Source organism: Pelobates fuscus, chromosome 12 (genome assembly GCF_036172605.1).
Source record: "Pelobates fuscus isolate aPelFus1 chromosome 12, aPelFus1.pri, whole genome shotgun sequence".
Lineage (NCBI taxonomy): Eukaryota > Metazoa > Chordata > Amphibia > Anura > Pelobatidae > Pelobates > Pelobates fuscus.
In genome coordinates, this window is record NC_086328.1 from 4,820,189 (window position 1) to 4,840,524 (window position 20,336).

Consider the following 20,336-nt stretch of genomic DNA (forward strand, 5'->3'; position numbering starts at 1 on the left):
TTATTGTATAAGAACTGCTATAGACCATTACGTGAGCATCATGATTTGATGAAGTCACTTATTGGGAAAAGCTCACTACGAGAACTTAAAGTGTAGAATTAAAATATATATATTTATATATATATATATATATTTTTTTTGTAAAACCATTATTTCTAAAGTTCAACCTGTGCTGCCTCATTTAAAGGACACTCTAAAGCCAAAATAAACTAATACATGAAAGGAAGATATACCCCACATGAAAACACACACATTTAATAATGCATTTTTTTTATTGGGTGTATGTCTGCTGCCTTTGCAAGCCCTCCCCTTCTAACCCCGCCTAGACTTTCTGTGTCTGTCCAATCACAGGCTTCCCAATGCAGCTAAATGAGAAGTCTTTGCAAGGCAGGTGCTCTGGGCAATTGCTGCCTCTTGGGTTTATCTCCACTGAGCTAAACAAACCAGGAAGCCAGAGGGGTGTTACAAGGTTAATTTATGAAAGTTTCAATTTATACTCAAATCTGCATTGTTTGTAAAACTAACAAGAGGACACACTCTTCACACATAAACCTTTTTTAGCAAGCAAAGTGGTGTCTCCTCCTCACGCAGTCCTGCATTTACTTTGATATACCTGGTTGTACACACAGCATGCTAACCACATGTACCGCCTGCAGTCTGTCCAAACATCAGCCTCCTGCTAAAACTATAGACGTCACACTCTGTAAAATGTAGTGTGCGAGCTGTCAGTCAGCAGGCACTGCCTTTTCTATTGACGTACCTATGACCTCCATGTTAGCTGTACTCCGTCACGGTGAGACTTCCAGCAATGTGTGGGTATTTAACCCCTGCACAACCAGCGCTGGGCCATTCTGTAGTTGTTCTGCCAGCCCTTGTATTACGGAGTTGTTCCTGAGTGTGTTCAGAATAAACAAACACATAAAAACAAATACAACTGTTGCTATGAAACATTGAGAAGAGGGTGTACATAATCAGCAGGAAAGAGAAGGTTCCAAGGTCGCATGTAGACTCGAGCCACAAAGCTGAAGATTGTTCCCCACTCCCCATAAATAATTAGTATCACTGAGAATATGAGGGAATCAGAGGATCTCGCAGTATGGAATCGTTAGCTCCTCTATGTAGTGACGGAGAGGACAATATAGGGAGAATAGAATCAAAGCCTTTGGAATTTCACCATTTGAACGTACTTTTGTGGAGCATCCTTCAGAGAAGTGGTTGTTAGGCAATGAGACTAGATCCATTCTGAGTGTCAAGGTGCTTCTTTACCTGTATTTTGTTACCAAGTGCAGGAGTTCAATTGCTTGTCGTCGCTCTTCACATGAAGACTTCAAAGGTCTGTGTATGATTTATATAGCAAGTAATCAAAGCATTTCAACTATGGATTTATATAGTGTATAAACAGAGTGAGCCCTGCTTCTATCTATCTATGGATTTATATAGTGTATAAACAGAGCGAGCCCTGCTTCTATCTATCTATGGATTTATATAGTGTATAAACAGAGCGAGCCCTGCTTCTATCTATCTATGGATTTATATAGTGTATAAACAGAGTGAGTCCTGCTTCTATCTATCTATGGATTTATATAGTGTATAAACAGAGCGAGCCCTGCTTCTATCTATGGATTTATATAGTGTATAAACAGAGTGAGCCCTGCTTCTATCTATCTATGGATTCATATAGTGTATAAACAGAGCGAGCCCTGCTTCTATCTATCTATGGATTTATATAGTGTATAAACAGAGCGAGCCCTGCTTCTATCTATCTATGGATTTATATAGTGTATAAACAGAGTGAGCCCTGCTTCTATCTATCTATGGATTTATATAGTGTATAAACAGAGCGAGTCCTGCTTCTATCTATCTATGGATTTATATAGTGTATAAACAGAGCGAGCCCTGCTTCTATCTATCTATGGATTTATATAGTGTATAAACAGAGTGAGCCCTGCTTATATCTATGGATTTATATAGTGTATAAACAGAGCGAGCCCTGCTTCTATCTATCTATGGATTTATATAGTGTATAAACAGAGCGAGCCCTGCTTCTATCTATCTATGGATTTATATAGTGTATAAACAGAGCGAGCCCTGCTTCTATCTATCTATGGATTTATATAGTGTATAAACAGAGTGAGCCCTGCTTCTATCTATCTATGGATTTATATAGTGTATAAACAGAGTGAGTCCTGCTTCTATCTATCTATGGATTTATATAGTATATAAACAGAGTGAGCCCTGCTTCTATCTATGGATTTATATAGTGTATAAACAGAGTGAGCCCTGCTTCTATCTATCTATGGATTTCTATAGTGTATAAACAGAGCGCGTCCTGCTTCTATCTATCTATCTATCTATGGATTTATATAGTGTATAAACAGAGCGAGTCCTGCTTCTATCTATGGATTTATATAGTGTATAAATAGAGTGAGCCCTGCTTCTATCTATGGATTTATATAGTGTATAAACAGAGTGAGCCCTGCTTCTATCTATCTATGGATTTATATAGTGTATAAACAGAGTGAGTCCTGCTTCTATCTATCTATGGATTTATATAGTGTATAAACAGAGTGAGCCCTGCTTCTGTCTATGGATTTATATAGTGTATAAACAGAGTGAGTCCTGCTTCTGTCTATCTATGGATTTATATAGTGTATAAACAGAGTGAGCCCTGCTTCTATCTATGGATTTATATAGTGTATTAACAGAGTGAGCCCTGCTTCTATCTAGCTATGGATTTATATATAGTGTATAAACAGAGCGCGTCCTGCTTCTATCTATCTATCTATGGATTTATATAGTGTATAAACAGAGCGAGCCCTGCTTCTATCTATGGATTTATATAGCGTATAAAGAGAGCGAGCCCTGCTTCTATCTATCTATGGATTTATATAGTGTATAAACAGAGTGAGCCCTGCTTCTATCTATCTATGGATTTATATAGTGTATAAACAGAGCGAGCCCTGCTTCTATCTATCTATGGATTTATATAGTGTATAAACAGAGCGAGCCCTGCTTCTATCTATGGATTTATATAGTGTATAAAGAGAGCGAGCCCTGCTTCTATCTATGGATTTATATAGCGTATAAAGAGAGCGAGCCCTGCTTCTATCTATGGATTTATATAGTGTATAAAGAGAGCGAGCCCTGCTTCTATATGTGTCAGTGAGCATGTGGAAATTTATAATGATTGTAAGGAAATTAATTCCTCTGTAGAGATAAAATCCCAGGTCCCTATTAGCTACAAGACAAAGCCAGACCCTTGACATTCCGACGGCCTGTTTGACTTCCATTACTACAATCACTGGACTCAGCTGCCCAGATAAAGCCTGTGATAACTAGTTAATGCTGTTATTCCTAAAACCTGTATCAAAGATTTTTAAAAACAGGTGTACCAGAGGGGCACAGAGATTTGGGGTCCAATGAAAGATCTATTCTGCTGTGCTGTGAGTAGGAGCGACACCACTGATCAACTCCCACCGCTTGTGAGTCACAGCATTTACATGGAGATCAGATTGGGCTATTGACCTTGCTGGTAATTATCCTTATGACAGCACGGAGGATGATTAAACAAATCTGAAGGAAGTTTTCCAGCACAAGTGTAAAATGCTTCTTCTATCTGTTAATATTCAAGTACAAAGGAAAAAAATAATTGCTTCAGCTGAGACCAGACAGACATCTAATGTATCTGCGTGCCAGGGAGGCGTCTTTACACCGAGACACACTGCGAGCTTTCACAGATCCCTCATCAAAATCCTAAAACCTCTCGAAAAGCCATTTAAATAACAAAGAGCTCTCTCTAGATCCTCAAACCATCAGCTACCAAGGGAATGGTCTGCTCGCCTTGGGAGAGCGAAGAGGAGCAGCAAAGAATGAGATCTGATCAGGAAATCTAGTCTTTAACATTCATTTAAAAGACATTTAACAAAATGAAACGCTGGGGCCTCCGGGATAATTCTGCTCTATTTTTTTATGTTTGTCCACCCGCTATCCCATGGCTGTCTAAACCTGCTTTTATCTGTGGAAATCAGAAAATATTCATATTACATTCAAACAGGGCCAAGGGAAAAATATATTTTAATGAATAAAATCTTTGATAGCCAGTGCATGTTCTTGTTCCCCATCATCACATTATCTTGAAGACACATAAAGCAGTGGCATAGCCTGCAGGGTCCAGCAGTTCATCATTCAGGCCACTAGCTAAAAATTTCTGATCCCACGTGAGAATCTGGCACTCTAATCCGGTTTTTACCACCTGTCACCTTTCATCCCTTCTTCTAATCAGGCTTATCAACAGTCACATCTCATCCCTTCTTCTAATCAGGCTTATCAACAGTCACATCTCACCCAACCTACTAATCCAGCTCACCACCAGTCACATCTCATTTTACCTTCTAATCCTGCTCACCACCAGTCACATCTCGTCTCACCTTCTAATCCAGCTCACCACCAGTCACATCTCATTTTACCGTATAATCCGGCTCACCACCGGTCACATCTCATTTTACCTTCTAATCCGGCTCACCACCAGTCACATCTCGTCTCACCTTCTAATCCGGCTCACCACCAGTCACATCTCATTTTACCTTCTTATCAGGCTCACCACCAGTCACATCTCATTTTACCTTCTAATCCGGCTCACCACCAGTCACATCTCGTCTCACCTTCTAATCCGGCTCACCACCAGTCACATCTCATTTTACCTTCTAATCCGGCTCACCACCAGTCACATCTCATCATCTTCTAATGCAGCTTACCACCGGTCACATCTCAGCCCACCTTCTAATGCGGCTCATCACCAGACCAGTCCCGTCTCACCCCACATTCTAATCCAGCTCACCACCAGTCACGTCTCATCCCCCCTTCTAATCCGGCTCACCACCAGTCACATCTCATCTCACCTTCTAATCCAGCTCGCCACCAGTCACGTCTCATCCCACCTTCTAATCCGGCTCACCACCAGTCACATCTCATCCCACCTTCTAATCCGGCTCACCACCAGTCACATCTCATCATCTTCTAATGCGGCTTACCACCAGTCACATCTCAGCTCACCTTCTAATGCGGCTCACCACCAGACCAGTCACATCTCATCCCACCTTCTAATCCAGCTCACCACCAGTCACGTCTCCTCCCACCTTCTAATCCAGCTCACCACCAGTCACGTCTCCTCCCACCTTCTAATCCGGCTCACCACCAGTTACATCTCATCTCACCTTCTAATCTGGCTCACCACCAGTTACATCTCATTTTACCTTCTAATATGGCTCTCCACCAGTCACATCTCATCATCTTCTAATGGGGCTTACCACCAGTCACATCTCAGCCCACATTCTAATGCGGCTCACCAACAGACCAGTCACATCTCAACCCACCTTCTTATCTGGCTCACCACCAGTCTCACCTCATCCCACCTTTTAATCCTGCTCACCACCAGTCCCATCATACTCACTGCAAAAACACTTACTTTTCCCATCATCCTCTTCCACCAGTTATAATTTTGTGAATCATTCCCACTGGCACTACTTAAAAGGGACACTCCACTGCCCAAATGCAAAATAAATAAAAATAGCTTTTTAGTAGTTATAACCTAAAATGAAGACATGCATGCATTTAATTATGCATATTTTTCATTGGAGTTATATCTAAAAACATCTTGCAAAAGCTCCAGATCTCTTCTCTGCTGCCTTTGCAAGCCCTCCCTTTCTAACCCCGCCCAGACTTTCTGTGGCTGTCCAATCACAGACATTCCTATGCAGCTCAATGAGAAGTCTTTACAAGGCAGGTGCTCTGAGCAATTGCTGCCTCTTGAGTTTATCTTCACTGAGCTAAACAAACCCGGAAGTAACAGGACCGGGCGTCTTCTTGAAAGCCATGGGGGTGTAACCAGGTTCATTTATTACAGTGCCAATGTCTTTTGAAATCTGCACTTTTTGCAAAATGGAAAAAAAGGACACACTCTTGACACACAAAGCTTTTCAGCAAGCTAAAGTTGTTTAGGGGTCTAGAGTGTCTCTTTAATAGTAACAGAGCACTATTGTCCATCCTTGGCCCTTCACCTGTTAGATTACATATCTCAGAATGCGGGGCCTGCTAGAGGGTGATGGGCTGACTCCTGTATACCAAAGAATCTTGGGAAATGTTAATTAAGTGCACTGTCTAAGTAGATGTGAAGTCAGGATTCAGTTTTGTTCATTGAAATGTGAAAGAATAGAAAAAAATAAACTGTATAAAAAAAACCACCAGTATTGGCTTCCTTATGTGCTGGATTTAAAAATAACATTGTTCTTCAATATGACCGTTCTGCTTCAACACAACATACGTTGTTTGTCAGGACGCAGATTGCGACCTATCAGCCGCTCTGCGCCGCTCGCGGTTTATACCATCCATATCTGGGAATGATGGGGGGCATTCGGCATCAAACATACCCAGAGCTTGATCAGTACAAGAGTTTTTATTTCTGCAGTTTAATGTTCGATTTTTGGATGACTGTCAGACTCCCTTTAGTGTGTTTCTAATGGGATTTTTGCAGGTAGGGATAATGGCACATTTTCTGCATGACTCTTTAATAAACAGCATTTTTATTCTGCACAAAGCCTCTTTTCCTTGAAAATTGGTATAATTCTCACACATGGATCAGACTGTACTTCAAACGCGGTTTAACTGTTTCATTGAAAGATTAGCTGCAAGTCTGGGGTTGGATATTCCGTGCCCCCCTGCTGGGTGTGTTACACTGTCTATATTACTATTAATTCTACAAGGCAGAGATAATTGTAATCACTGAATGTACATACAGGCCCCCATTCACCGCGTAACATGGACCTCATCTACCTAATGTTCCTGTAACATTTTGTAATTGTCTCATATATTGTTAAATCATAATATTGTTAAGTTGGCGCTATAATAATAATGTGTGATGATAAGTGCATTGAATGGGTCAGGCTGGGTTCGGCTGCTGAGGGTTTCACTTATTGTGGACGTATGTTCGCACTCCCTGTGGGGTTGATACAGATTATGATTTCTTGTTTATCCCTAGCTGGCCAGCTCAGTCAGTCTGCGCACTTGGCTCTTCAACTGCCGTACAACGTTCTGGGATTAGGACGAAGCGCCAACTTCCTGGACCATCTTTCCGTGGGGATCCCCCGGCCGCCTGGAGAGAAGGTCAGTATGCGCAGTGTCATTTTAAGAAGCTGTGAGCTCCCTGGCTGGGGCACTTTTCTTGGTATGTTTAGTATTTATAAGCACTGGGTTTGCTTGTGCACTGGAGCCAAGTGTGAGAGTGATCATGCTTACTACTCTGGCAGTGTGTCTGCCTGGTCACTAATCGCCATTAATTCAGCGTCCTGGCACCTACAGTCACAATGTCATTCAATTACCAGAACATATTGTATAGCATTACTGCCGGACACCTTGTAATAGTGTTATTAATGAGAGTTAATCCATCATTTATACTAACCAGAAGGCTCTTCTTCTATTCTCAGGAAATCCGTAAACAAGAATGGACTGCCATAATCCCCAATTCACAGCTCATTGTAATCCCATACCCACACCAGACCCCACGAAGGTAAGATAATAATAAACAGATGCATGCATTGCCCATGTCCTGGGACACCGTGAGTTTTATTGGGATGTTTGTTACTAAATGGAGAATTGTGGAGAATTAAGAAAGGAATTATTACCGTCCACCTCAGCTATTATCTCTGCCATTTCTCAATTTCCTTGTCCAGTTGGTAGTTTAGTCAATCAATGACTGGTTTAGTTACATGATTGGCGGAGGCTGATTGATCTCACAAAATGAACATGTTTGTTCAGGTTCCAGTTTTAGCTTAAACATGGGCCACAGACTGCCTGGAGTAGGAAACTGATCATCCGTACACTAACTATTCCAACCGTGGGGTCCCTCACCATCATTCTGAGAACACTCACACTCCAAGTGTATCAGAACTACATTTCCCATAATGCTTCGGCAGTCTTTGGACACTTGTACTCAATGGTTCCAAAACATATTAAAATCACACGGTTAGGGGCACACTGGCTGGGTAATAAATACATTTTCTGACGCCTGTAGAACAGTGAGCCAAACTGTGAGATAATAAAACCAAACTGCAGCGCCCCTCAGGTTAACCCTTTAATAGGCAGCCACACCGGCAGCTTCCAAGCACTCACCGCTTTAGCTGGTAAAAGGATTCATTCATGCAGTTCATGATTTATATCCCCGGCAGGTCTTGCTTTCCTGGAAAAAGATGTTATCTCTCTAAATGTATCTTTGTTAATAAGTAACTATTGATTTTTTTCCTCCTGTACGTTCCAAGTTATTTTGGGAATCGGAAGGGAAAGCCTAAAGTCAAAACCTTTGTAATTAGCCAATAAATCTTTATCAGAACGCAAGACCATTTACTTGTTAGCAGTGAAATAGCGTAATATATAAATCCCTTCATTGAGACATGTATAACAAGAGAAACTAAAACGTTCCACAGTAACAGCCCCCTTCAACCCCGGCTCGAAGAATGAATGGATATATTACAGAGGAAGGTCATTGTATGTTCATTATTCACTATAGTCTGAATTGTAGGGGATGTAGGCTGAAAACACTCGTGGGGAGATTATATTTCCAATTTGATTATTTTTGTCTGAAATTTGAAATTGACTTTGAATGGGATATTACTCTCCTTACGGGAAGTAATCACTAGCACTGGGTGGTATCTATCCCATTGTGTATTACTGTAGTTGGTGCAGTCTGCTCAACGCTCGCAGAGTGACAGAGATTGCAATGAGTCCTGATATTTGGGTCACTCGTTTTAGCAATGTCTCCATGCACACTAATTGGAGCACCAGTAGATCAGATCGCTGACAGTGAATTCTCAGTTGGTGTCAATCATGGACTGAGCCCGGTCTTACCGCGTTATCTCGGGAAATGTCTGAGGGCTGTGCTCTGGCAATGCAAGCTATTCTCCAATAAACAGTAATACAGACTATAGAGAGAGAGAGAGAGTAATGCTATAATGTACTGTGAAATCCACGCTGTTCCTTGCTAGGTAATAGTAGGTATAATACTCACTTACTATGTATCTTTTACTGGATTTTCTTCTCTTTATTTTTGTGATAGTGATTAGTTTAGGTATATTCACATACTGGGAGGGTTTATATAAAGAGAACCTGCCATCTAAAGGACACATTGTGACACTGAGGGCCTCCAGCACCGTATTATACTTGTGTTTATTCCCAGATGTGTCAGCGTGCTTAGTGATTACCACATTGAATACATTGATTAGTAACTATACGATATTAATGCCACAGACCCCTCCTGATCTAGAGTCTGGAAATAGCCACAGTCCCTCACCCTACCCACTGTTACAGTATATACCGCATACCCTCGCCCTACCCGCAGTTACAGTATATACCGCATGCCCTCGCCCTACCCGCAGTTACAGTATATACCGCATGCCCTCGCCCTACCCACTGTTACAGTATATACCGCGTGCCCTCGCCCTACCCGCAGTTACAGTATATACCGCGTGCCCTCGCCCTACCCGCAGTTACAGTATATACCGCGTGCCCTCGCCCTACCCGCAGTTACAGTATATACCTCATGCCCTCGCCCTACATGCGGTTACAGTATACTATGTACTATTATTCTAAGTGTTGACTGTTCTTTTCTTGTTTCTCCATTCCCCGTAGCTGGAGCACCAAGCTTTACCTGACCCCGAGTAACATAGTGTTACTGACCGCCATCGCCCTGATCGGAGTGTGCGTGTTCATCCTGGCCATTATTGGCATCTTGCACTGGCAGGAGAAGGTACGTTTGTTAATCACTGTTCTTTCAGACAGCACTGGCGTTACAATACTCATACTCCAATCACTCTCAGCAGAATGGGAAATCCACTAAAGCCTGTATCTTGTCTATATAAACCACCCTGTTTATTTACAGCTATCCCCCAGAAAATAAAAGGGTCAGTCATTACTGGAAATACCTAGCACGGGTTTTATTCCTGAGCCTGCTCACGGGATGACGGATGGAGAGAGAGAGGCTGCACTAGACCCAGTCTCTGCTACTCATTCCTTATCATTTATGCATAGAGCTGTGATAGTTACCTTAATCCATTTACACCGTTACTTAGATATGGAGTTAACAGCAGGTTCTTTTATTTTGGGAGATTTTCGGCCACTTCACCATCCCTTGCCCCAAGCACCGCTGCTGTCCTGTATAACAAATCACACTGAGCCGAGGTGCTAAAAGCAGAGCGGTCTCCATGGAAACTGATTGATTGTTCCTGATTGCCTCCATTGTCTTCATTCCCAGCCCCATCACCACAACAGACATCAGACTATGACAGTTTTCCCCATTAAAGTGTCATTTATCAGGAATTCACATTTTAGTTCAACTTAAAGTTGAATTAACAAACTTTTCCAATTTGTCTATTTTGACCTAAAGTTTGAATTTCACACCATTTTTTTTAAACATTACTCTAGAAGTGACCTGTAACACTGATGTTTGAACCCTCCCGGTGAATATTCCGCACACATACTATGATAACGCAATATAACTGCTCCCTCAGACCTGACGTGCTGTGTAAAAGCATTTTCCTGACCTCACAAGGCGTCTGCTGCTGTTTACATTTCACCGTCTTCTTTGATCATTTTGATAATAAGTTAACGGATGTATAATTATGTATGCAAATCATACCCATTAATAATCAGACCGTCTGATGGTTTACATAATTAAAATTCTAGACAGTAAGGGAAAGCTGTGTGTGAAACCTGTTAGATATGAAGTAGCTCTGAATGTGTGCGGCACGAGCCTGTGTGACATGGCTTTGTCGTCATGTCTATACTTTATGTACACAATCCGTGATTGTACAAAGGTCTTGTTGTCGCTGTGTATACTAAAGGTAGCATACTATAGTAATCACGTAATGTGTGATAGTACTTTATTACAGCAAACATTTCCTGGTTTGAGTGTTTCTTAAAGTATAGATAAGCTGCACCCAGTCAAATAGCTGTAAATCACATGATTTAGCAGCCCAGCCACGTACACTGCCCATAGCTTGTCACACAAATAATCCTTTTACAAGATGCCATTCCTCTCCTGTTGTTAATCTTTTATTATCCTATTAAATCAGTTTAATCAAAGGATGACTGCTGGGTCTGGATCTGCCCGTTACCTGAAAATGTAAGGGCCAGGCCTATTATATAATTATATAGAGAACGCCAGCCTTGTTAGTGGTTAATGACTTGTTTTAGCATTAGAAATAGAATGTATAGAGTCATTAATGCTTCAATTGGAATCAGACCCTTTATAGTAATATAATATATTTGCAATTTATTTCTTATATTAAACGAACATTGTAACCAGTAATCCAGCCTTGACACTGGTACGTTTCATGTGTTATTTACCCAGTACCTAGTGTCTGTCATGCTGACTGTAGCCGAAATAATAGCATTTATTACCAGTTCTCTGTGCACTGCACAGCGATGGGGCTAACTTTAAATGTGCACTCTAGGTACTGTCACTGCTTCTTCTCATTGAAGCGGTTATAGTGCCTGGAGTCCCCAGCATGGGCTGATCCGGAAGCATTAACCCAAGCAGCCATGGGCAGTGGTGATTGGCTAAGTGTGTCAGCCTATCGCAGTGCCCATAGCTGCTGTATGAATCGATAAGGACGAGTATAATTCTACATTTGTTTTAACTGAGGGGATGTCTGGACTGGTGAAAACCATTCACAATTTTTTTAAGGAGTATATAGATTAAGGGCATATATTTTTCTCTGAATTGGATTTCACTGATACTTTCCTCATTGTGATTACACATGAAATATAACGCTCCCCCTTCCGCCGTGTCTTCCATGCTAACAGATTCTGTTTATTTCAGAAAGCAGATGATCGCGAGAAGCGCCAGGAAGCTCACCGCTTCCACTTCGATGCGATGTGAAATGACTCCGTGACCCTTTTGCTATCCCAGGCTGCTCTGGCAGCAGCAGGAGGGTTCAACGATGGCGTTTGTGCTGGGGCCAGCTGCAAAAATATCCTGGACGTCCAGGAGAAGGCGGGCCACCGCGTCCTGGGGAGAGTAGTCTGTGTATATTTTGCATTATGTATTAATTTATTGGTGGGGATTAAAAACACAAAAAAATAAACAGATTCTGAATGTTTCCTGTGCTTAACGACACACAGAGAGTAGGGGATCCATAATGTTCTTATTTAACGGTCTCAGTAATCATGTTGTACAGAATCTGCCTTTTGGATCCACGTTACTAGTACATTGCCAAATGCTGTTATGTATGTCAATGCTTTACATGTTTGTCCCGACAACAAGGGAAATGCGTTTTATAAATCTGAACTCATTGTATTAATATATCCAGGTGGAATCTCGTGCAAACCAAGAATTGTGGTGTTTTATTATCAATGTATGTGATCAATGAAAGACTGTGAATATACATAGAAATAGAGAGATATTGGTTTTGTGTCATTTCCGGTCATTTAACCCTCACCAATCACTGATCTGTCTGTTTACCCAAGTGGCTTATTCATTAAACTGTTAGCAATCACATTTTAAATTAATAAAAAATCCCAAACTGTTATTTTATCCAAGCGATTATCAAGTAAGTCCCACTTTACTGAACGGACCCTGTAACGTGCTGCTCAGCAGCTGGACCCCCATTGGACACACGCAATTTCCAGATGTTCCTGTATATTGCCGAGAGCTGTGTTAAATAATTTAATGTTCTTTTTGTGCCAACACAGCTAAACGTACATGAACTCCCATAACCCTCAGCCGTACTATATGCGCGATTCAGTTCTAGGCCGGAGAATACTTATTAGGTCTTAGAAACCTGCGTTTAGTGAGCTTTGCTGTAAACCTGAATCTCACTGTCTGTGCTTTGTGTATAATACATGCGGACACATTCCTCTTTGCTGTGGCATGTAAATCTGTCCTGCTCTAAGTACTTAAATGATGATTAATTGTATTTATTTCGGTGTGGGTATATTCAAATAAATGTTCTTTAATATAATGTAAAGGTATCTGTGTCAGCGTATGAGTCCATGGTACGTGTGTGTGAGCAAATACCAAACAAACTGCTTATCACAATATCGCAAGGTTATCAATCAGAGCACCATCAAGGAACAATATACTACTGTCTGCTGCATTGTTAGAAACAACTCAACACTTTACCAAGTGTAGACAGCAGCAGATATATAAAATATAGACAGACCGAGCAACCAACACCCCTATAACAGCACATATATAAAATATAGACAGACCGAGCAGCCAGCACCGCTATAATAGCACATATATAAAATATAGACAGACCGACCAGCCAACACCGCTATAACAGCACATATATAAAATATAGACAGACCGAGCAGCCAGCACCGCTATAACAGCACATATATAACATATAGACAGACCGACCAGCCAACACCGCTATAACAGCACATATATAACATATAGACAGACCGACCAGCCAACACCGCTATAACAGCACATATATAACATATAGACAGACCGACCAGCCAACACCGCTATAACAGCACATATATAACATAGACAGACCGAGCAGCCAACACCGCTATAACAGCACATATATAAAATATAGACAGACCGAGCAGCCAACACCGCTATAACAGCACATATATAACATATAGACAGACCGAGCAGCCAACACCGCTATAACAGCACATATATAACATATAGACAGACCGACCAGCCAACACCGCTATAACAGCACATATATAACATATAGACAGACCGACCAGCCAACACCGCTATAACAGCACATATATAAAATATAGACAGACCGAGCAGCCAACACCGCTATAACAGCACATATATAACATATAGACAGACCGAGCAGCCAACACCGCTATAACAGCACATATATAACATATAGAGAGACCGAGCAGCCAACACCGCTATAACAGCACATATATAACATATAGACAGACCGAGCAGCCAACACCGCTATAACAGCACATATATAACATATAGACAGACCGAGCAGCCAACACCGCTATAACAGCTCATATATAACATATAGAGAGACCGAGCAGCCAACACCGCTATAACAGCACATATATAACATATAGACAGACCGAGCAGCCAACACCGCTATAACAGCACATATATAAAATATAGACAGACCGAGCAGCCAACACCGCTATAACAGCACATATATAAAATATAGACAGACCGAGCAACCAACACCCCTATAACAGCACATATATAACATATAGACAGACCGAGCAGCCAACACCACTATAACAGCACATATATAACATATAGACAGACCGAGCAGCCAACACCGCTATAACAGCACATATATAACATATAGACAGACCGAGCAGCCAACACCACTATAACAGCACATATATAACATATAGAGAGACCGACCTGCCAACACCGCTATAACAGCACATATATAACATATAGAGAGACCGAGCAGCCAACACCGCTATAACAGCACATACATAACATATAGACAGACCGAGCAGCCAACACCGCTATAACAGCACATATATAACATATAGACAGACCGAGCAGCCAACACCGCTATAACAGCACATATATAACATATAGACAGACCGACCAGCCAACACCGCTATAACAGCACATATGTAAAATATAGACAGACCGAGCAGCCAACACCGCTATAACAGCACATATATAAAATATAGACAGACCGAGCAGCCAGCACCGCTATAATAGCACATATATAACATATAGACAGACCGAGCAGCCAACACCGCTATAAAAGCACATATATAACATATAGACAGACCGACCAGCCAACACTGCTATAACAGCACATATGTAGAATATAGACAGACCGAGCAGCCAACACCGCTATAACAGCACATATATAACATATAGACAGACCGAGCAGCCAACACCGCTATAACAGCACATATATAACATATAGACAGACCGACCAGCCAACACTGCTATAACAGCACATATATAACATATAGACAGACCGAGCAGCCAACACCGCTATAACAGCACATATATAAAATATAGACAGAACGAGCAGCCAGCACCGCTATAACAGCACATATATAACATATAGACAGACCGAGCAGCCAACACCCCTATAACAGCACATATATAACATATAGACAGACCGAGCAGCCAACACCGCTATAACAGCACATATATAACATATAGACAGACCGACCAGCCAACACCGCTATAACAGCACATATATAAAATATAGACAGACCGAGCAGCCAACACCGCTATAACAGCACATATATAACATATAGACAGACCGAGCAGCCAACACCGCTAAAACAGCACATATATAACATATAGACAGACCGAGCAGCCAACACCGCTAAAACAGCACATATATAACATATAGACAGACCGACCAGCCAACACCGCTATAACAACACATATATAACATATGGACAGACCGTCCAGCCAGCACCGCTATAACAGCACATATATAAAATATAGACAGACCGAGCAACCAACACCCCTATAACAGCACATATATAACATATAGACAGACCGACCAGCCAACACCGCTATAACAGCACATATATAAAATATAGACAGACCGAGCAGCCAACACCGCTATAACAGCACATATATAACGTATACAGACCGACCAGCCAACACCGCTATAACAGCACATATATAACATATAGAGAGACCGACCTGCCAGCACCGCTATAACAGCACATATATAACATATAGACAGACCGACCAGCCAACACCGCTATAACAGCACATATATAACATATAGACAGACCGAGCAGCCAACACCGCTATAACAGCACATATATAACATATAGACAGACCGAGCAGCCAACACCGCTATAACAGCACATATATAACATATAGACAGACCGAGCAGCCAACACCGCTATAACAGCACATATATAACATATAGACAGACCGACCAGCCAGCACCGCTATAACAGAACATATATAACATATAGACAGACCGAGCAACCAACACCCCTATAACAGCACATATATAAAATATAGACAGACCGAGCAGCCAACACCGCTATAACAGCACATATATAAAATATAGACAGACCGAGCAGCCAACACCGCTATAACAGCACATATATAACATATAGACAGACCGACCAGCCAACACCGCTATAACAGCACATATATAACATATAGACAGACCGAGCAGCCAACACCGCTATAACAGCACATCTATAACATATAGACAGACCGAGCAGCCAACACCGCTATAACAGCACATATATAACATATAGACAGACCGAGCAGCCAACACCGCTATAACAGCACATATATAACATATACACAGACCGAGCAGCCAACACCGCTATAACAGCACATATATAAAATATAGACAGACCGAGCAGCCAACACCGCTATAACAGCACATATATAAAATATAGACAGACCGAGCAGCCAACACCGCTATAACAGCACATATATAAAATATAGACAGACCGAGCAGCCAACACCGCTATAACAGCACATATATAACATATAGACAGACCGAGCAACCAACACCCCTATAACAGCACATATATAACATATAGACAGACCGACCAGCCAACACCGCTATAACAGCACATATATAACATATAGACAGACCGACCAGCCAGCACCGCTATAACAGCACATATATAACATATAGACAGACCGAACAGCCAACACCGCTATAACAGCACATATATAAAATATAGACAGACCGACCAGCCAACACCGCTATAACAGCACATATATAACATATAGACAGACCGAGCAGCCAACACCGCTATAACAGCACATATATAACATATAGACAGACCGAGCAGCAAACACCGCTATAACAGCACATATATAAAATATAGACAGACCGAGCAGCCAACACCGCTATAACAGCACATATATAACATATAGAGAGACCGACCGGCCAACACCGCTATAACAGCACATATATAACATAGAGACAGACCGACCAGCCAACACCGCTATAACAGCACATATATAACATATAGACAGACCGAGCAGCCAACACCGCTATAACAGCACATATATAACATATAGACAGACCGAGCAGCCAACACCGCTATAACAGCACATATATAACATATAGACAGACCGACCAGCCAGCACCGCTATAACAGCACATATATAACATATAGACAGACCAACCAGCCAACACCGCTATAACAGCACATATATAACATATAGACAGACCGAGCAGCCAACACCGCTATAACAGCACATATATAACATATAGACAGACCGACCAGCCAACACCGCTATAACAGCACATATATAACATATAGACAGACCGAGCAGCCAACACCGCTATAACAGCACATCTATAACATATAGACAGACCGAGCAGCCAACACCGCTATAACAGCACATATATAACATATAGACAGACCGAGCAGCCAACACCGCTATAACAGCACATATATAACATATACACAGACCGAGCAGCCAACACCGCTATAACAGCACATATATAAAATATAGACAGACCGAGCAGCCAACACCGCTATAACAGCACATATATAAAATATAGACAGACCGAGCAGCCAACACCGCTATAACAGCACATATATAAAATATAGACAGACCGAGCAGCCAACACCGCTATAACAGCACATATATAACATATAGACAGACCGAGCAACCAACACCCCTATAACAGCACATATATAACATATAGACAGACCGACCAGCCAACACCGCTATAACAGCACATATATAACATATAGACAGACCGACCAGCCAGCACCGCTATAACAGCACATATATAACATATAGACAGACCGAACAGCCAACACCGCTATAACAGCACATATATAAAATATAGACAGACCGACCAGCCAACACCGCTATAACAGCACATATATAACATATAGACAGACCGAGCAGCCAACACCGCTATAACAGCACATATATAACATATAGACAGACCGAGCAGCAAACACCGCTATAACAGCACATATATAAAATATAGACAGACCGAGCAGCCAACACCGCTATAACAGCACATATATAACATATAGAGAGACCGACCGGCCAACACCGCTATAACAGCACATATATAACATAGAGACAGACCGACCAGCCAACACCGCTATAACAGCACATATATAACATATAGACAGACCGAGCAGCCAACACCGCTATAACAGCACATATATAACATATAGACAGACCGAGCAGCCAACACCGCTATAACAGCACATATATAACATATAGACAGACCGACCAGCCAGCACCGCTATAACAGCACATATATAACATATAGACAGACCAACCAGCCAACACCGCTATAACAGCACATATATAAAATATAGACAGACCGAGCAGCCAACACCGCTATAACAGCACATATATAAAATATAGACAGACCGACCAGCCAACACCGCTATAACAGCACATATATAACATATAGACAGACCGAGCAGCCAACACCGCTATAACAGCACATATATAACATATAGACAGACCGAGCAGCCAACACCGCTATAACAGCACATATATAAAATATAGACAGACCGAGCAGCCAACACCGCTATAACAGCACATATATAACATATAGAGAGACCGACCGGCCAACACCGCTATAACAGCACATATATAACAGAGACAGACCGACCAGCCAACACCGCTATAACAGCACATATATAACATATAGACAGACCGAGCAGCCAACACCGCTATAACAGCACATATAGAACATATAGACAGACCGACCTGCCAGCACCGCTATAACAGCACATATATAACATATAGACAGACCGAGCAACCAACACCCCTATAGCAGCACATATATAACATATAGACAGACCGAGCAGCCAACACCGCTATAACAGCACATATATAACATATAGACAGACCGAGCAGCCAACACCGCTATAACAGCACATATATAACATATAGACAGACCGACCTGCCAGCACCGCTATAACAGCACATATATAACATATAGACAGACCGAGCAGCCAACACCGCTATAACAGCACATATATAACATATAGACAGACCGAGCAGCCAACACCGCTATAACAGCACATATATAACATATAGACAGACCGAGCAGCCAGCACCGCTATAACAGCACATATATAAAATATAGACAGACCGAGCAGCCAACACCACTATAACAGCACATATAGCGGTGTTGGCTGGTCGGTCTGTCTATATGTTATATATGTGCTGTTATAGCGGTAGTGACTGGTGAGTGACTCCTGGGTAGGAGAGCTAGCACTCCAACTGTTCAGGAACTACACCTCCCATCAAGCTTTACTGTTTGCCAGAGTGACCTATCACAGCATTATGGGTCCTAACAGGAAACGTAAGTTGGTATAAAGTAATCGTGTACTGAGAGCTCTTAGTCCTCATGAGTCCGAATCTTTCTGCGCTTTAGGGCAATACATGAATTGAGATGACCATAAATGTCCTGGTTTTCCAGTGTGGCTGTTTGGATCTAAACTTCATGCTCCCTGTATTCCTATAAGTCACCCTCAAATTTACACCTTCTCTCAGAATACACTGGAAAGGGCAATACTGAGTGAAATGTGAGATTTACTAACAATGACTGACTGCTCCCAACATTTAATGAACATGTCAATTACTATCCCATCTATTGGAGAGAATGGGGGACAGTCAAACAAGGTATATAGAGAGCTTGGGTCACATGCTTACAATCTAGAGGGAATAGGGGAGAGGGGCAGTGGTGTAACCTGGTTTTGTGCTGCCATAGGCATGAAAAAACTCAGGCGCCCCCTTCCCCCTCCCCCCCCCACCCCGCGCCACCCGCCTTCCCCCCGGCACCCGAAGGAGCTGAGCAGAGAGCTCACTAATCAGTGCTCCCTCGCCATCGCCGCCCGCCCGACCGGATTTTTAGTTAGCCGTCAGGCTAACAAGACATTTGCCCTGGGCATTTGGGGGCTAACAATCTAGACTCTAGAGGGAAAGGAGGACAAGAGAAACAAAGTATATAGGAAGCTTGGCTTATAGGCTTACAATCTCGAGGGAATGGGGGACAGGAGAAAAGATATGGAGAGAGCTCGGCTTATAGGCTTACAATCTATAGAGAATGGGGGACAGTTATCTGCAGACAGTCCCACACAATGCATTGTTACTGAAATATGTATGAATACTTGGCTCTTAACATAACAGCTGCAGGCTTCTCTCTCTGCTTTAATATCGTTATTTAAACATGTTATATGAGGTTTGTAGAATAGCATTTCATTACATTACGCTAATGCCGTGCAAGCTGTTTACTCAGTGAATTAAAACAGATTCCTGAGACCCAGAGCAAAGATGATTCCTGCCCTATCTAAATACACACCAAAATATACAAAAAGTTAATGACATTTCTACGGGTGGGGGT

General features: G+C 41.9%; 1 protein-coding gene across 1 annotated transcript in view; it reads left to right on the forward strand.

Moving 5' to 3' along the window:
* The window catches only part of ITFG1 (integrin alpha FG-GAP repeat containing 1), a 142,021-nt gene extending 129,008 nt beyond the window's left edge, over positions 1-13,013 (forward strand). Inside the window, exons 15-18 of the mRNA XM_063438789.1 lie at positions 7,034-7,158; positions 7,479-7,561; positions 9,676-9,793; positions 11,867-13,013. Of these exons, the coding sequence (XP_063294859.1) occupies positions 7,034-7,158; positions 7,479-7,561; positions 9,676-9,793; positions 11,867-11,926 (386 nt within the window). The 3' untranslated portion in view covers positions 11,927-13,013. The remainder of the gene's footprint in view (positions 1-7,033; positions 7,159-7,478; positions 7,562-9,675; positions 9,794-11,866) is intronic.
* The last annotated feature ends 7,323 nt before the right edge of the window (positions 13,014-20,336 follow it).